The sequence below is a fragment of the Sabethes cyaneus genome, chromosome 2, assembly GCF_943734655.1.
Source record: "Sabethes cyaneus chromosome 2, idSabCyanKW18_F2, whole genome shotgun sequence".
NCBI classification, from domain to species: domain Eukaryota; kingdom Metazoa; phylum Arthropoda; class Insecta; order Diptera; family Culicidae; genus Sabethes; species Sabethes cyaneus.
Window position 1 is genome coordinate 108,819,386 of NC_071354.1, and position 19,806 is coordinate 108,839,191.

General features: G+C 37.5%; 1 protein-coding gene across 1 annotated transcript in view; it reads left to right on the forward strand.

The window, feature by feature from the left end:
- LOC128735848 (aryl hydrocarbon receptor protein 1) overlaps positions 1-19,806 on the forward strand; it is a 127,023-nt gene that overhangs the window by 40,262 nt on the left and 66,955 nt on the right. The window contains exons 2-4 of the mRNA XM_053830331.1: positions 9,032-9,222; positions 9,316-9,440; positions 14,627-14,716. Of these exons, the coding sequence (XP_053686306.1) occupies positions 9,032-9,222; positions 9,316-9,440; positions 14,627-14,716 (406 nt within the window). The remainder of the gene's footprint in view (positions 1-9,031; positions 9,223-9,315; positions 9,441-14,626; positions 14,717-19,806) is intronic.

Here is a 19,806-nt window from a genome sequence, read left to right on the forward strand (position 1 = left end):
TGATTTTAAGAGTTTCAAGGCTCCTACAAATGTTTTTGCAATCATAAAAAACTTTGAACGTCAGTTTATGGTTTTTTTTCTGAAAAGCTCATTAAAATTCCTTTTATTTGGTAATAAAATTATTAAAATCGGTTCAATGGTTCAAAAGCTTAGAATTTTTAAGGAATGAAAGGTGATAACCATAGTTTCTAGCGAAGACGGGGTGTGGCCGTTAGCGTTACGGTATAGAAAAATCTCACAAAGGATCATTATGAAATGTTAAAAATATGCGTTACAAAATAAATGAAAGTTACTTTGCGTATTTGACTTCAGCATTATTATACCCATTCTATGTATAATTACATAGCACAGATCCCATATAGTAAACTATAAAATACAGAGAAATACTCCCTGTTATGCATAAATTCATGAAATCTTCCAACTTTTCATGCCGAAATGACAATTTAAAAAAAGGTAGATAAAACCGGGTCTAAATGGTAGACAGAATCGGGGGTACCTAAATTCGGGTGTAGATTAAACCAGGTGTAGATATAATCGGAATACCACTGTATATGTAAACACAAAAGATAACTTTCGCAGACTTGACTGAATGTATGTAGAACATTAGAAATTAGGAAAACGAGCTGAAAATTTCATTTGATTTAATAGTGCTAAGCTTCGCCATAAATGTTTGTTTGTTTGTTTATTTGCATAGTAGCGTAAAGGAAACCCTTTATAATTTGCTACCAGCGATTTTGTCATGGATATTTACAACAATTTTCTTATTAACTACATATACAAAATTCTGAATTAGTTACGATTCCAATATTCAAGACAGCCCCTCTTGAAAACTACTTCCGACGTTGAGCGTTTGATTGTATCAGGCAGTGTATTCCAGTTGACTACACCTCTGACGAACAGCGAGCTGGAATTTAAGCTAGCCGTGTTGTTAGGTGGTATTATTAGATTTTGTAAACGACGCCCCTGGAACGGCAGCAGTTTCTGGAAGAGTAGTTTCGGAGAACGCGTTTCTATCAGTTTGCGCAGGAACATACATGAGCGATGTGAGTAGAAACTTGTCAATGGGCAACCGAGCAAATTGATTTGTAGGTGAGTAACGCGATCGTAACGACTCAGTCCGTATACAAAGCGCACACAACAATTTAAGGCTACACGAAGTCTATCCATATCACCTGAACGAGCATTAAGCAGCAGTGTGTCACCGAACATAAAGTGTGGCAGGATTAGAGCTTTAAAAAGCTTTAAACATGTGTCTACAGGAACGAAAGTGGCACAACAATATAGTGAGCGTAGAGTACCGTAAATTTTACCGCATTGTTGGCTAACCAAATCTTCCCATTGCAGATCGGCTCGAAACGCAAATCCCAGATTTTTTGCACTCTCCGTCCATTCTATGGTCTGTCCGTCCAAGATAATCGTGGGTAGTAGATTTGATGGCACCACCCTACGCCTTCCCGAACAGTGCCTTGCTTTTGGATTGATTGACGAACAGCTGATAGCGTTGAGACCAGGTCGCAATTCTTTCTAAATCCTCATTAACTAGCCGCCCTAGCTCATGGGGAGACATTCCACGAGAATGCAGGTACAGCTGAACATCATCCGCGTACAGTTGAATCGAACAATACTTTAGAACGGATGGCAGATCGTTCATGTGGCAACAGAACAGTAAAGGACCAAGTACGGAGCCTTGTGGTACACCAGAGGTAGTAATGCCGATTTCAGAATAGTGGTCTCCACAGTACACGGTTTGGATACGCTCCTTCAGATACGACTCCAACAAGGTTACAGCTGATATGGCAAAATTGAAGTGAGGTTTTAGCTTGTGAGTATCGAATGCTTTCGAGAAATCCAATAATACCAGAACCACACTGCCCTTCTTATCGATAGCATTTGCAAGATCATCGTATACACGGAGCGTTGCAGTTTAAATATTCTGTCCTTTGCGAAACCCTGCTTGATATTCCGTTAGTAGATTGTTCTCCGTAATATATGATATGATTTGCTGCTCTAGAAGCTTCTCAAATGCCTTAGATAGGGCGCACAAAATGCTAATCGGTCTCAGGTTTGTTAAAGATTTTAATTGTGGTTTCTTCCTTAGGGGTAACACCTTAGCATGTTTCCAATACTTGGGGAATATTGAGGTGGCAATAATCCTGTTGAAGATATACGTAATTTGATTTAAAAATAGCGGTAGGATTATTTTGACAAACTTGATCGGTAAGCCGTCAAACCCGATTGCATTAGATTTGATGTTCCATATTACGTTAACGACCTCCCAATAATGCACTGGACGAAACTTGAAATCATGAGGCGAATCAGTCGATAATCTCCATTGTCTGCTGTGGCTTTCATCAGGCTGGCAACTTGATAGAAATACGCGATTGATTTTATCAGGATGGAAATCATAAGTGGGTAGTGCCCTGTCTCTACCAATTCCAATATTTTTGAGTCGCTTCCAGAGAAATTTTGGAGGAACTTGACTGTCCAACAGGCGGCTCATGTAACTTCTTTTTGCGGATGCTACCATAGTGTTTGTTTTGTTTCTTAAAGTCTATCGCCGCCGTGCCAAGTCTTTTGATTGTTGTGGTGCTCGAAGCCAGTCGTTGTATGCCAGATCGCGTTCAAGCATCGATTTACGAATTTGATTATTAAACCAAACATTTGAAGATTTAGATTTCCTTGTACGAAGTGGAATGATGTTATCGTGAATGTGCGTTACGTGCGAATTAAATATACGGACTAATTCATCAGGATCTTGTTCAGCAAAGAAATGGACCCAGGGTATGGAGAGTACAGCGTTTTCCAAAGCAATTGCATTGAAGTTTACATAGTCACGGTAAGTGTTGATTACAGGTGTAAACGTTATGTCAAAGTCCAACGAACCAAAGATGAGATCGTGGTGCGAAAGTGCGGGAAAGCTCACTTGATCGAAACGTAATACATTATGTGGACAGCTAGTAACGAACAAATCTAATTGTGAGCATCCACTGCGGTGAAAGAAAGTTGGTTCCTCACCCATTGATGTCATTGCAAACGTTTGTAAGACTTGTCTCAAATAACGTCCGTTTTCTGCTCAATCTAGACAAATCAATATTAAAGTCTCCAATCAAAAGAATGTTATCGTAGCGCGATGCAAAGTCCATCAATTTATCCTGCAGAAATAATGTACAGTCGGTATCTGGAGGATTATAAACATTAAGAAGAAGTAGTTTATCTCCACTCAATTGTAGTTCTAAACCAAGACACTCATGTGCTTGAGAATGGCAAAAATGATCGTTTTTACAGTGCTAATCTTTTTAATGGTAATTTGTATAAATTTATATGGGGAACTTAACTCATTAGCATTTTCAATTCTATATGGCACTATATATGTACCAACTGCTTTTCTTCGTATAGTGGTCCTACACTGATAATAAAACTTGGTTTATAGTACGAAAACGAGCGTTTGCTTTACGAATTCTTCGCTGTTTTCTACCACGAAGTAGGTTCGTAAAATCAGTCCTGAATGTTTTGTACATATTAACCTTTGTTATAGCTTGTTGTAGCTTTGCTCGTACGAATTATTGCATTTTACAAAACGGTTCGTAGATTTTACGAATGCACGAAAAGGCTCTTGATAAAAATAATACTAGATTTCACTATTTTCCAATAGGTGTCAGTATGCTATATTACCGACACCTATCGAAAAATAGCGAAATCTTTTTAATTTCCGAAAAAAGCCGATTTTATCGGGAATCAAATTGAGCTCGTTTGTCATACTTCTTTACGAACAGCCGACGACGCCGCAAACCACAGAACCACTGCTACTGCATACCAAGAAGGTTATAATTGCACAAGTCTATTTTCTCTTCATACAATCTTCGCAACTCGTTTTCGTCGATAACGATGCCAGACAACAACCGTGCATCAAATGGGTTTTGATGTAAGATAGCTACGAATGTGCTCTCGTAGAAAATACTAACCATTCGTAATAATAACATTTGCGGTACACAATAAGCCTACGAAAGTTTTTAAATGGTATGAAATTATTTGTATCAGCTACGAATATAGTTTTACGAATGTTTTTTCAAAAAAAATACGAAATTATATTCTCAGTGTAACAGGAAGTGAAGAAAATGACGATTGAAATGTTTCATCACTTTTCCTGTATTTCATTGCATATTACGATATTGCAAATTGTACACATTTACTTCATACATAGACACGAACACATATACCTACAGACTTACATACATACATATACACATACATACATATACACATACATACATACACACATGTATCACATATACATCGATTACAACCGACCCTTGATTGATATATTTTGGTTTTATACGTTTTAAACAGTTTAATAAAGGTGCTTAAATGTTTAAGTTTGAAAAACTTTAGAATGAGTCGTCCGATTGTCGATAGCTTGGTTTCGTTTGATAGATCTGAATGATAGTTTTCAAATAATAATAAATTGTTATTATTTCTTATTGAATAAATACTTATATGTTACAAAAATATGTTTTAGAAGCTTTATTATTCACATTTCTTTACGTAACTTTCAAACCACAAGCCAAATAATCGTGAAATTTAGAAGTTTATTTATTTGTAAAAAAAATCATCGGACGTGGTGGTCTTCATGATATAAACACATGCGACAGTAAGTACATACAATCAGTGTTGCCACATATTCATCTGTACTGGGAGGTAAAAAAACCTTTTTCATCTGTACTTTTGCTTTCAAAATTCTGTACCAAAATCTGTACCACTAAGTTTGTTTGTTGCATAGAAAAACCTGGTTTGTTAGCTTTAAACAAATTACTTATTTCTATAATGATATTTATACATACTCTTGTTAAATTTAAACATAGATACATTTTGTTTTGTTTGCATTCATGCCAAGAGGTGCTACTCTCAGTGTTGCCACATATTCATCTGTACTGGGAGGTAAAAAAACCTTTTTCATATGTACTTTTGCTTTCAAAAATCTGTACCAAAATCTGTACCACTAAGTTTGTTTGTTGCATAGAAAAACCTGGTTTGTTAGCTTTAAACAAATTACTTATTTATATAATGATATTTATACATACTCTTGATAAATTTAAACATAGATACATTTTGTTTTGTTTGCATTCATGCCAAGAGGTGCTGCTCTCAGTGTTGCCACATATTAATCTGTACTGGGAGGTAAAAAAACCTTTTTCATCTGTACTTTTGCTTTCAAAAATCTGTACCACTAAGTTTGTTTGTTGCATAGAAAAACCTGGTTTGTTAGCTTTACACAAATTACTTATTTCTATAATGATATTTATACATACTCTTGTTAAATTTAAACATAGATACATTTTGTTTTGTTTGCATTCATGCCAAGAGGTGCTACTCTATTGATTTAGAGTAACAATGTTAAAAAAAATGAGTTTTTGACACCTAAAAAAATCTGTACCTATCTGTACTTTTTGACAAAAATCTGTATTCTGTACCGTACAGAATCTGTACCAAAAAAAATCGGAAAAATCTGTACTTTTCCAGATAAATCTGTACATGTGGCAACACTGCATACAATAGTACAATTACAAATTTATCGTCTACGAGAGAGTCGTCGGTGAAAGTTATTAGGCGTCATGCTGAAAACGAACCAACCGTAGACTTCGTTGAACCGCATTGCCATAAATCGGATAGCGTCGTACAGTCCGTAGTTTGCATTCCGTCCCTGCAGGTGCAGGAAATTCCTAGTTTTAAGGGGTCGTTCATGCTCCTGAAGATTCAGATTCAGTTGACTCAGAAGAGTGGTGCTGTCAATATCTCCTAATAGCAATCTAGCTAGGAACGTGGCTTGAGCGTTGGAACGTCTTCTTTCAAGTGTCTCCAAGTTAAGCACACGGCAGCGATCCTTATATGGTGGAAGGTTTCTGGGAGCTCGCCATGAAAAACTGCGCAAAGCATACCGTAGAAATCTTTTCAGCACTGCTTCGATTGTAACGATCCAAATTTGTTGATATGGATACCAAATCACTGATCCGAATTCCAAAACAGACTTTAAAAGCGCATAGTACAAAGATCGAAAACAGTTGGCGATTTTAAAAATAAATACAAGTTGCTTATTGGCTCTGGAGATAATGTCGTTGTAGTGTATGCGGAAAGTTAGTGCGCTATCCAAGACGACACCAAGATCACGAATGTGATAGACGTATTGTAACAAATCTCCTGCTATGTTGTAGCTAAAAGCTATAGGCTTATTTTTACGGTGAAAGAAGATGGCAAAGCACTTTGAGATGCTGACGGTAAGCATGGTATTCAAGCACCAATCTTCAAATTTGTCCACAAGGTGTTGCAGCTCAATGCAGTCGGAGTCCATTTTAATTACTTTAAAGATTTTTACATCGCCGTCATAAAAAGATCGACAGCCTGGTGGCAGAAGAGCTGATATTTTTCGTTTATAAAAAGAGAAAAGAGCAAGGGTCCAAGGTTGCTCCCCTGTGGTACACCAGAGATGTTGCTGAACGAGTCGGAAAACTTTGATCCGATCTTCACACTCAGCCTGCGGTGTGTTAGTTACGAGTGTAGCCACTTGCAGAACGGTGCGGAAACTCCCAGCTTTCAGGTCCGGGTACACTGCATCAATTTGCAGCCATTCAATCATGTTGCTCAGGAAAAACGAGACGAAATCGACGAGATTCGTGGAGACTGAACGTTTTGGAAAAAAATCATGCTGGTCTGAGGAAATGTAGTGTTGACAGCTAGCGAACAAAGCGTCGTTCACGATTATCTCGAGCACTTTAGAACTTGAGCATAACGATGTAATCCCTCGATAGTTTTGAACGTTGCGCTTAGCACCCTTCTTGTGTACAAGGAAAATTACTGATTCTTTCCATAGAGTAGGGAACTTACACTGCGGGATTGAAGCATTGAACAATAGTGAGAGAGGTTTAGCGAGAACAGTAGAACACTTTTTCAGGATGCAAGATGGAATGCCGTCAGGTGCGACCACTAACGAATATTTTAATTTTCCAATGGCAGTTTTCACAATCTCCTCCGTTACACGAAAGACGTTGAGGTGGGTGACTTCGTTAGGTGTGTTTCTAACAGCAGAAGCAATTTGTTCTAAGGAAGCAGGAGCAGGATTAAAAGCCTGCTTGAAGTGAGTAACAAAGACGTTGCATTTATCGCGAGCCACGTTGGCTTTACGATCGTCCAGAAACAGATCAACAGACAGGCCGTGTTCGTTTTTCTTAGAGTTGATAAAACACCAAATTTTCTTCGGATTTCTGCGGAGGTATTCATGCATTCGTAGAGTATACTGTTTGTACAAAAAACAGTTGTACGCTCGAAAATCACACAGGCTCGGTTAAAGTTTCGCTTGGTGGCTTGGCAGCGTGATCTTTGAAATGAGTGCAGAGCAGAGGATCTTGCACGTTTCAATCGACGGAGATGCGCGTTTCCCCTTGAAGGCTTGCGAGCGGGACGGCGTATGGAAACGAAATCCGTGATCAAACTGTACAAACTTTACGTGGTCAAAGTACGAATGAATTGTTCAACAGCCGTGTCAGCATCAGGATACAGTAACAAAGATTGCCAGTCGACCTACGCAATTGCTGTGGCTAAGCCATTAAAATCAGTTTTATGAAAATCTAAATCGTTGCCGTCGATAAAATCCTCAAACACGACAGGGATCGGCAAACTGTATGTAACATTATTCGGTCTGTAACGAAAACCTCAGCGCCACAGTAGCGTCTAGCAAATGAATTGCAGTTTGAGCGATTCGGCTGCAAAGTCTGTCGTTCAGGAAAGGGCAAGTCTTAAAGACATTTATAATCCAAGTCGTGGAAACACACACGGGTAAAGCTAGCTATCTATAACTTTTATAAGACCGCTATCAACTAAACTTTTGAATGTTTTTTTTTCAAATTTTTTATTTGCACTCAAAATATTCTGCACATAACTAATGGTAAATTTCCATATAAAATTGTATATGATTATCATGTGCCACACATAAGCATAATCCACCCAGAAATATACATAAAAATTTTATGAATATGAATAGTATGTGCAAATGTTTCGCGTACACATAAATGATAACTGTTTGGCACATAAAGTTCATTTACTAGGCACATTGCTAAAATCTATGCGTGGATACATAGAAACTATACGAAAAGTTTTCTGTAGAGACTTTTCCGCTTGTTCTGATAAGGTGACGGACCTCTTTCGTCTTACCTGAACACAATCTATGTATGGAGTATACTTTATTTCGAGTGTTGAAAAGAAGTATATCTGCAGCTGCTCAATTTTTGGCATAAGATGAATCTAACACTTCTTGCCTGTACATGTACATTCAAGCAGATAAAATATTGGGAAGTTACATTTCTTATAGTGGAAGAAATTTTCATATACCAGTAGGAGTTCCTCATACGGAAACAGCACTTCGTTATAAGCAAGATTTCTTTCGTCTATCATATACAAACAGCAATCTTTTACAAAAATCTATTTATGTAGGGTGTTGGTGAATATTTTATGCAATGGCACCCCTGGCCTTCCTGATCCGTGTGGCTATATCAGTCTTGGTACCACCATCGGGTGTTGTCTGGCTACCAAGCTATTGAAAGGCGTCTACCTGCACAACTTGTGGTCCCGTAACTGTGAAGTTGGTGGAATTGTCACTGTTTACTACCATACACTTAGTTTTTGTTACATTTACTGTGAGACCTGCTGCCTGGGAGCTTTCGGAGAGGTAATCTAACTTGCTCTGCATATCGTTTCGGCGTTGTGCGAGCAAGACAATGTCGTCGGCTAGGTCGAGGTCATTTAGCTGCTCCATCGTTAGAGAATCCCTAGCCAATCCTCGATTTGGTCTACTGGATTAGTTGTCGGTTATGAAGTTATAATAAAAATTACCTAATTATTTCGAAGTTTTTCAAAAAAGTTGTTTGGTGAAACATATACCACTTTTTTCGAATAATCTCTGCGCAGCTACAATTATTTTGTGTTTTTTTTCTTAACTGCAATTCAAACCAAGTTAATCACTTCTATTTTTTATTTAATTTTTCAGTATAAAGGCTCCACCGAAAGAAGGTGTTACTAAAAGTAATCCATCTAAGCGACATCGGGAACGACTTAATGCAGAACTGGACTTGCTGGCATCTTTGCTACCATTTGAACAAAACATTTTGAGTAAACTTGATCGGCTAAGTATATTGCGGCTATCTGTGAGCTACTTGAGAACAAAAAGTTATTTTCAAGGTAATTAAATATTGCTAGTAACTATAATGAGTTAACATAATGGATTGTAATTCTTTATACAGTCTATTTTTTTAAATATCTGATTTTTTACAGTTGTTATGCACAAAACAAAAGAAGAAAATGGATCAAACAATTCAATGCATTTGCATGACACATACAGAAATCGTGATATAACAACATTTGAAGCCGGACCAATAGACGGAGAAATGTTTCTACAAGTATGTATATTTCTATTATTTGTATATCTTATTAGTTTATTATTGATTGAAAAGTTATAGTATTAGTAAGTATTGGTATGTTTCGTATAATAGTAAGCAAAGTAAAACAAGGGTCAGGTTCTACAGTCCGTTTTCGAAGCCTGACCTTCCGTCACAGAGAACAGACTAACAAGCAACGATCGAGACGTGTGTAAAAAGGCTGTTATGTAATGAACGAGAAATCCCTTGATTCAAGGCATCAAATGAAATGATTAAACTTAGTTCAATCGTCTTTATTTTATTAAATTACACCTCCGAATCCACATGCCCGTAATTTGGCCAAAACCCCACCCATTAGACTTTGCACAACCTCAAAATCGACATGTTTTGCATATTTACCCATACTTTCTTCATTTCTTTAACTGTTTTGACTACTTTAGGATGTTTCAGAAGATTCTGCTTCATAAGAGCCCAGTATTTCTCGATTGGCCGCAGCAACGGTGTATTTGAGAGTGTTATGTATAAGTAGCAGGACACGGAGGTCAGGAATTCAGGACCGATATTCACTGAATGAAAGCACTAGTTACCATAGAATAACATTTTATATTTTATGTAACTGCTTTCGTATAAAGCACATGTTAATGTTCTGTTGCTCTGCGAATGAAGATTGAATAGAAAAGGAAGTGTGCAAGTGGTGCAGCTCGCACAGTGTACGTGAATAGAGATGCTGGTTGTAGAGTTGCGACGTATAGTGCTGCCAGACATGACAGAGAGGTTATGTGCACAGCCTTTGCGTAATGGCATGAAGCCAAATCCTACCAGAAGATCGTAGGACAGTAGTGAGACTTCAGAAGAGACAGAAGTCGCTTTAGGAGAAACTCTTTCAAATACACCGGTTCATTCATGGACACGAAGGGCGTACTCCGCTGTCCACATGAACAAATTACTTGCCAAACTTCGACGTCTTGAGTTTTCGGAAGTTCTCTGGAACATCAAACTTATCCTTTGCAGTGAAATACTGGTTCCCCGGAGTCTAGTTGTAGTCCGCTTTCACGTCGGTCTCGTCGTCCATAACCCATTTTCGATGTACTTGTGCAGAGTTTTTTCGGGAACATGCTGTTCTTTCGACGCTATTTTTCAGATCTTTGCACACCTGTTGAAAAGACCCACACAGTGTAAACAATGCACTTTGAACTTTCTGCATGCAAAATTTCAATTGATTTTGCCCAACGGTTCTAAAGTTATAGTAATTTTAAAGTGTTGCAATTTTACCGTGGACACCCTTTACTTTCTTAGATCTGAGCTGCTAGAGTTCAAAACTATCACTGGGTAGTGCTGCGATCCTATTATATCGTTGATTTTTCAAAGTGAAATACCAACCGAGAGAAATCAAAGATACACATGAATAACAGTATTACGCGGTGACTAAAAATAAATAAGTAAACTTTAAGATCAATTACGTAGTCGTGCTAACGTAAGAACTAGAATGACTCTTAAATGTCTTGGACAACTTTACTTTTTGTTCTTACAAAGTATAAAAATTACCTTTTTGCCGACCGGTTTCGGGTAAGTAGTTACCCATCTACGGGGCCGAGTCCAACTAATTATGTTGATGAGAGCAGCTACATACTTAACTTTGTTAAGCCGAAGAGCGGCGATACTATTGGAGCATCATCCTCGTTCATCAGTGGCCGCTCAGCTGTGAGGATGTGTAATGACTCCCACGCATTCAAATGTGATGATTTCCGTACATTTTTTAAAAGTTTAGCACTATTCCAATTTATCACATGTTCACTGCTAATGGCATGCATTGCCACACTGGAGTCATTAGTACGTTTATTTTCGGTTGCTGCTTTATGTTCTTTCACGCGGACTTTAATTTTTCGACGAGTTTGGCCAATATATATCGCCGGGCAATCTTGACACTCGATTTGATAAATTCCCGATTTTTCTTCGGTGGGGACTTTATCTTTGAATGCGTGGGAGTCATTACACATCCTCACAGCTGAGCGGCCACTGATGAACGAGGATGATGCTCCAATAGTATCGCCGCTCTTCGGCTTAACAAAGTTAAGTATGTAGCTGCTCTCATCAACATAATTAGTTGGACTCGGCCCCGTAGATGGGTAACTACTTACCCGAAACCGGTCGGCAAAAAGGTAATTTTTATACTTTGTAAGAACAAAAAGTAAAGTTGTCCAAGACATTTAAGAGTTAAACTTTAAGAGTTTCCTTCTAGTAACTACGGTTGACGACTCACGGTTCCTACACTGTACAGTAGGAGATGTTTGATGAGCTAAAACGAAATAAATAACTAAAATAACATATACTGGAGCTTACTTGTTTATAAGGCCGTGTGGCTCAGCCGTTTGCCCAATGCCACAGCTTTAAGACTAGGCAACCAAGAACCTCGCAGCAACACACTTCCCAGAGATCTGCAATGATAATGTGAGAATATTACCGGGTATGGCCACGTGGAGACGCTAGGTAGGAACTTGGGAAGGCCAGAGCTATTCTGGACGCTTCTGCATGTATCTTCCCTATTTTCTAGCCATCACAGTCTTAACCCATAGAATTGGGTATAAATTGACTTATGGAATGAAAGCAGAGCAACGTCGTTGACTCATTGAAAACTGTCTTTGGCGATCGTATCATTCTACGTTTTAAACCCGTTACACGGTATCTTAGATTGTGTGGTCTATGCGTTATATTGATTTTGTGGAAGTATGACATTGAACATTGTGTGTATCATCGATCTAAGGCAGCCACAAATGTTGGAAAAAGTGGTGCGTGACAATCCCAAAAGCACGATTAAAAATAGATCTAGAAAAATATAAATGTCAACTAATTCTCTTTAGTTACTGACTGTACAGAAATTATTTTGCATCAGACAAACGCGCCAGACAACGCTAACCTTAAGTCAGATATCTAATGAAGCTGTCGGTTGTAGACATACGGTTTTGAAAACACGTGCCCTTTACCTACTGTTTCAATTTACTGTCCCACTTACTGACAAGAGCATCCAGAAAATTCTCCAGTTGACAGTTTAACGAAGAAAGAATAATTTGGGTGCTAGGAAACCGCGATTTCGATGTCTGCACCGTACCGGTATATTACAATGAAAATGAATTCGACATAAGACACTTCGATAATCATCAGCCCAACGAATTCTGTGACTCTCATCAGAGCACAAAATGCACATAATGTATTTTTAATCGATGAGATGTGTAAACACATCCTGAACCACAACAGAAGCATCGAAGAAGCAAGCAGAGTGTACAGCAGGAACTAAAATTTCATGTTAACCAAATTTATACCTTTTCATCTTCCACCTTTTCTTAGTTCAAAATGTGATGTTTGTGCTGTTGAACTACAGTCAAATTAATATTTTTCTTTCGCAGAGTTAAGAGGTACAAAAAGCATCTCGCATCAATACTTTGAAAGGCTATACTGCAGTTGTGGAATTTGTGTTTGAAAATATTTTTGTTTTCCATGATATAATTTTGTGCGTTTTGAAAGCTTAACAATCATCTAACTCTGTAACAAAAGGAAAAGGTTTTTATGACACTGATTCAAGATTTTTTGATTTACATTGATTCAAGGTTATTCGGTTTTATGAGGGTATTTGTTCTTAAACTGGTTGTGAACATGGAAATAACATATCTTATTCCAACCTATAGGGGAAAAGTGTTTAACGTCCACCCTTTTAGAGTAAATTTCAGTTAGTATTGTAGAATAAATACGCTAGGAATTTTTTAGTAAAGGCACCTAAAAATTGGCCATTGGCCAACGAAACTTTTCTCAACGTGTAGCTAACTTGTTACGCCAGCAACCGATTCATGCAAAGGTGAAGCTTCAACGTTCACTTGCATTGCTGTGATAAGCGACAGAAGGGAGGCACATATGTTTCATAGTCACTTAGGTCCCTTTTCAAAGTAATGCAAGAATTTTCCTCCGCTGTTTTTATGAAGCACAACACATTATTGTATTGCATTGCGTTTTTTTTTCGAATGACTCATTGAACATAAGTTGATGTTTTGAAATCTATTTGCTACAACTCATCCTTAGACGTAATTTTAGATGGAATCTCTTTTTTTTGAGATAAGATTTTTCAAACATATATCCCATGACAAATACGCCCTTTTTAAAAATCAAAATCTTGAATCAAAATTATGTAGATCCGTGTTAAATTAAATTATTTACCTATTTCACTTGGCAGTTGGAACTGCTCGGTATAATCATGTTTGCAGATATGCTAGGCATAGAGTAGGGCGGGGCATAAGTGCGATGTTTGAAGTTGTCATAAATTTTCGTGAGATATAAAGAAGGACAACAACATAATATATTTTATAGTGATGCAGTAACTCAATGTCTTCACATTCAACTATAAATCATCTGCGGTAATAGTGTTTTGCAAAATAAATTCTTCTTTCTTCTGATCAAGTGCAGATTCGCACTTTTACCCCACTAGCGGGGCAAAAGTTCGAATACCGCGGGGCAAAAGTTCGAAGCTAGAATCCATGAAATTAGCCCAGCAGAAGCTATCAAAACCATATTATCTTCAATCTGCGTTATGTTTCGGTAAGGGATATTCTCAATTTGCACCTTTTCTATTTTGCGCTTGTGTATTGCAGCCTCCGTTAGATCGAAACTTTTCCAAACGTTTGTTTTTTGTTTCATCAGCGGAAACACATTGTTTTTCTTCGGCCAACATCTGTAGAGCACACAGTTTTCTGGAGGTCTTTCATTTCTAGTATCTGTGATATAGTGCCTGAAGCTGTATATAATTAGCTATACAGATATGTGACTGATGTAAAACGTTGCTATAAATTTTCAACAGCCAATATCCTCCTGTTGATATCGTATTTGCCGTATAACGAAAAATTACATCAAAACCGCCCTAAAAGAACATTTGCACATAACTCAGCAACTATGCTTCGTAAGCAACCAAAGTTTACGTTAGATTGAAGCTGTCAAAGTAGTCACCCATCCATGCCAATGAAGAAAATTTACTCGGAATCTGCACTGATAAATCATTGAGTCGCACTTTTACCCGCATCGCACTTTTACCCCTCCTTACTCTATATTGTGTTATATAAATCTGTTTTGTAAAACAGGTATTCGGCAATTGGAAAAAAATATCTGTAAATGTTAATGTTTAATTGTGAAATGCATTCTTTATTAACAAAATGCATATATATTTTCAGGCATTGAACGGATTTGTGATTATTTTGACCTGTGAAGGTGAGGTATTTTTTGCAACACACACGATTGAGAGTTATTTAGGATTCCATCAGGTAAGAAAATATTTCAATTTGATAATGGTAATATACAATATCAAATAAAGTAATAATACGTATTATGAGAAAATAAATTGATTAAGTAAAGGTTTATCAAATCGGATTTCCTATTTCTTCATATATTGTCTATCACCGTTGGATGCTATTTCCAATAGAGGCGATTACACTCCAATGCTATTTGTTTACTTAGAAAGATGCTTCAAGTGTATTAAAAACTTATTTTTACATCGCTTTGCACTATAATTGAGGCGCCTGGCAAACACGAAATTCTTTGTGGAAAAAGATTTGCATGATCTGATTTTCTCGATATTTTATCTGCACGGTTAAGAACGTGTTCCAATAAATAATATTTCTGAGCATTCATAATAAAACGCGGTAGGGTGCGCATGCTGTCGAAAAAATATAATTCCAAGCATCCATTATTTCCCGCAAAACCACTCGACGTGAGCTTTCAATTTGTTACAAACAGTGTAGAATAAAATGTTTAGTTTCTTTCTCTAAATTGGGAGTATTCTTGTTAGCTGCTTAGAAGCAGCAAGTCTGGGCCAATGTATTTTATTGATTTTTGCTTCTTTCCACGGTTTGATTTATTTATTTATGCATTTTTTATCCGAGCTGTTCTAACTGTGATATAGAACCCTAATAATTAGAAACACAACCATAATGAAAAAGCTTCTGCATGCATGCCACAGGTTCATATGATATCCCAATAAATCTTTTTCTCGATTGTTGTATTCTGGCATATCCGTTACAGCATATAAAATTTAAAACAGAACATATTCATTTATCTAAGTGGGGTCGTTTACCTTAGAATTGGCATTTATAACATGCGATATGATTTCGAGGATTACAAAACGTCTTAATCTTCTGGTGCCCAAATATCATTTCAAATAGGTAAAATTTTGATTGCTTTCTTGTCTGTTCCGGTACGCGACCTTGGGCACCTACGTCAAAAAAATTTCATTCCATAAGGGGTGCTTTATTGTGTTTATTATTTCTGCATTAACTGAAATATATAGATTATTTTATAATTGTCGTTAATAAGATTATAGAAGCTATTATTTTGCGACGAAAAGCAATATTTCTTACTTACAATCTAATTTTATGTAATAAAATTAACAGTAGTTCACTGACGGAAAACTTAAGTACCAATCAATTTTTCAGTTTTGCTTAGATTTAGATTAGATTCTCTTAATTTATTCGATTATTTTGATATCAATTTTAAATAGATTTGACTAGGGAAAGTGAATGGACAAATATTATGCACCCAAGTATTCGTGATTTTTAGCAGTCTGGATGCAAAAAGATGCCATTATTGCAAAATTAGGTTTCATGTACTGTCAAATGCAATAATGATGATGACATTGTTTTTAGATGATGGTAGGTTTTTTAGAGTTTTGGTTAAATAATTCAGCAACAAATACAAACATTGCATGTTTCATGTTTCGAAAACAATTACTGATACAACAAGTCAACAAGTACCTCTTACATTAAGTAATAGCAACAAGACCATATTGCAATGAGTTGTATTCAAAGTATATTGCCAAGCAATGAAATCATAGCATAAGTGAGAAATACGTCCATCACGATTTCAGCGATTAAAATATGTTGTCAAGGAGAAGCTCTTTCCTGCGATCCCTTGCTTTGGTCACCGGCGACGGTCAACACACTCTTGCGCAAGCTATCACACCTTGGCAATGCGTACGCCGGTGACAAAATACTTATCGTAGGAGGGAAATTTGACGCCGGATGCCAAATCGTATGCAAGCAGCTCTAAACACCACTATTTCATGTTGCTTACAAGTGGGAAGTTCGTAACCCCCACCAAAACTGCCGTTATACTATTCACTAGGTAGAGGAAACATACGGCACTCCCCTCATCTGCATGGTGTCAGACTAAGCTTCAGTAACGGAGTCAAACATCTGGGCAGTTGCCTGGATCAATTACTAAACTGGACTCCCCTCATAGATTATTATCTAGATAAAAAAGCAACTTCAGCCATATGGGCATGCAGATCATTGTTTGGACAAATCTGGAAATTGATACCTCAATTAGCCCTTTGGTCATACACTACTGCACGGCATAGGCCAACCTGTACCGCTCTCGTATGGAGGCCAAAGGTGAACGAGGTGACAGCGCAAGCCAGCCTAAACAGAGTTCTACACCTGGTATTTCTGTCTGTATTTTGAGAGGGGGTGGGGGGTCCCAGTCGTTCCCAGTCCCAGTCGTTGAATTATCATTTTGAATGCATCAGGAAGTTCGCAATTGCCGATTTTGTAACTCTGAATAAGAAAATTCAGCGCATCTGCTCTACTGCTGTGGGACTCTTTAGTTTTCTAGATCCACCTTCACCTTAAACTAGGTAGCTGCCTATTAACACCATACTTAGTATGGAAACTTAATCCCAAGAAGGTCAATGATATTTTAAGTCCTGTACTATTTTATCGGGGCACAGTTTTACAACAATCCAGCTCAATCCCATTAATGGGTATCCATAAACTGTGACAGCAATCAGGGCCGGCTACAAAAGACAATCTCTAAGACTTTTGCAGTTGCTTTTTGAATCCAGCGCTAGTACAAAAAAGTACCCGTTACAACGTATAAAGTTGTTTCCTCAAAACTTTTTATTGCGTAGATTTGAAGCATTTGATCAGTGTTTATTTCGCAATGATTTTACGAAATTTTATGCAGTAGTGGTTTTGATAACAAAAAACAACCATATTTAAAAGTCAATTAGCAATTCTATCTGGTTTGAAGTAAAAAATAATGGCCACAATCATTAATAATAACAATAACAATAATGTTTCGAAACTCCTATCTAACCTAGATATTTATAATACCTACTCAACCCAGTCTTGGAACATAGCTGTGTAAAATTGTACAGGGATCGCGAGATCACCACGGATGTCCTCATACGTGCCAATTATCTTGACATTGAAGTTTAGGATAAAACGACTAAGCGAATGGTCCTGCATTGAGCATTGCTGTTATTGTTATAACGCTAGCTTGCAATATACAGTTAACATTCACGACCAGACAAAAACTACAAGGTATACAGCCCTAAGAGTTGTACGAAAGGGTGACGTAGGAGTATATCAGATCATTAGATTAAAGACTAATGTAAACTGCATTTATGGCATATGTATGTTTATGTTTTCTGTGAGTGCCATTGTTTAAGTGAATGTTTAAAAGAGAAGAGCGAAATATTCAGATTCAATTCTTCATTGAATGCAATGGTGGCTTTGAAAATACGTTCATAAGTACAACGCCTGCAACCATTGAGACATAGAGGTTTCTTTTAAAAATCACTTGTGTGCATCATAAAGGTTGAAATAGTAAGGAATGACCAGCCCAGATTATTGTATTAAATATGATTATGCGTAGATTGACATGTTTCAATAATGGGGCCATCCAGATACCACGTGGACAGAAAAATACCAATTTTCAACCCCCCTGTCCCCCTCCGTGGACAAGCGTGGACATTCCCTCAACCCCCACCCCCCTCCCCTGTTTGTCCACGTGGACATTTTTTTTCTTATGTCAAATTTAACAAAACAGAAATGCATTGTTCTAAATATTGTTTTCAACTTGATTTATGCAGTATTTATCAAAAAGCTGACGTGAAAGGAAGCGCCAGTCTAAAGGCCGTGACACAATGCATACGGCTTTTTAGGCGTTGCGGAAATTTGAGTTTTTCCATGGATTTTCCGTCAACTTTCCGCAGCGTATTAAAATCCGTATGCAAGGTGTTAGGACCTTAATTCTTATGATCTTGTCTACTGCAAATTATTATCGACTGCAAGAAAGCTGATAGCTTGACTTTCGCTTGACGATTCTTCTCTGTCCAGAAATCTTTGTCTAGAGTATCTGTATCCAGAACATCTCAGCTTGGCCGTCTACTTCAACGCAACACAAGACCTTTTCGACGCAATGTGATTCGTAAAATTTTTTGAAGGCGAAGCCTTTTGGAAATAGGTTGTCGATGGAAGCCCTTTTTTTGGCGAGCTGGATTTGATTTTGAGGCAAAATGCATTTTGGCGCAAGTGCGACCTTTGTGATAAATGAGTCACGTAAGTGGTGAATATTCGTGGATTCTTCCGTTACATTTATCATTTCACAAAGAAGGCAAGAGTTGTAAAAAAATTTCTATTGCAGTTCTATTGAGTTATTTCTAATTTCTATTGCATGAAAAAAAAACTTGTCCACGTGGACATTTTCCGTACCCCCTCCCCCCCTTCCGTGGACAAGCGTGGACACTTTCATACCCCCCACCCCCCTCTAAGCTGTCCACGTGGTATGTGGATGGCCCCAATCTTGCTTTAACTCGCTTGTAGCCTTTAAAAGGGTTATTGGTTACAAATAACATTAAACCCAAAGCACGTTCATCGCAAATATGACGTGACATTCGAATGTCCTTCTCTTTTGACATGAATGTCAACAGGCACGTAAGTTAGCGGCGTCGATTCACTGTCTTTTGCTCTGAGAAGGTTTTACTAGTTTACTTTCACAGCTTACCCCTTGCAAAAAATAATGCACATAGAGAAAAATTTCTATTTTATTTGTATGAGAATCCTAATCCTCCTACAATAGGGGTGAGGGGTCTCAAACCATCATAAAATAAATTCATGCCTCTAAAACCCTCACATGAGGAATTTTGTATTACATTTGTATGGGATCCCCCCTTCTTGAAAAAGGCAAAGGCCCTAATTCACCATAGAAAAATTCCTGTCTCCAAAAACCCCCACATGCCAAATTTGGTTCCATTTGTTTGATTAGTTCTCGAATTATGAGGAAATTTGTATCGAATTTGTATAGGAGCCCCCCCTTCTTACAACCTCCTTAAAATTGTTCCCTTATCCCCCCATAAAATTGCTGGTCATTTTATCTATCTAACGACATATAAATTGTTTAGCTTCGTTTAATAGTTTAGTACTTATTAGCATTTGGAATCTTTCATTAAAACGTTACTCTTCTATTATCGTTTTCACAAAGTGCTACCCAGTCCTAGTATAGTAAACAAAGACGAAGTCCTACGTCAAAAGTTAAGGTAAATGTGGCACATTAAGAATGTATGCATACTATCAGT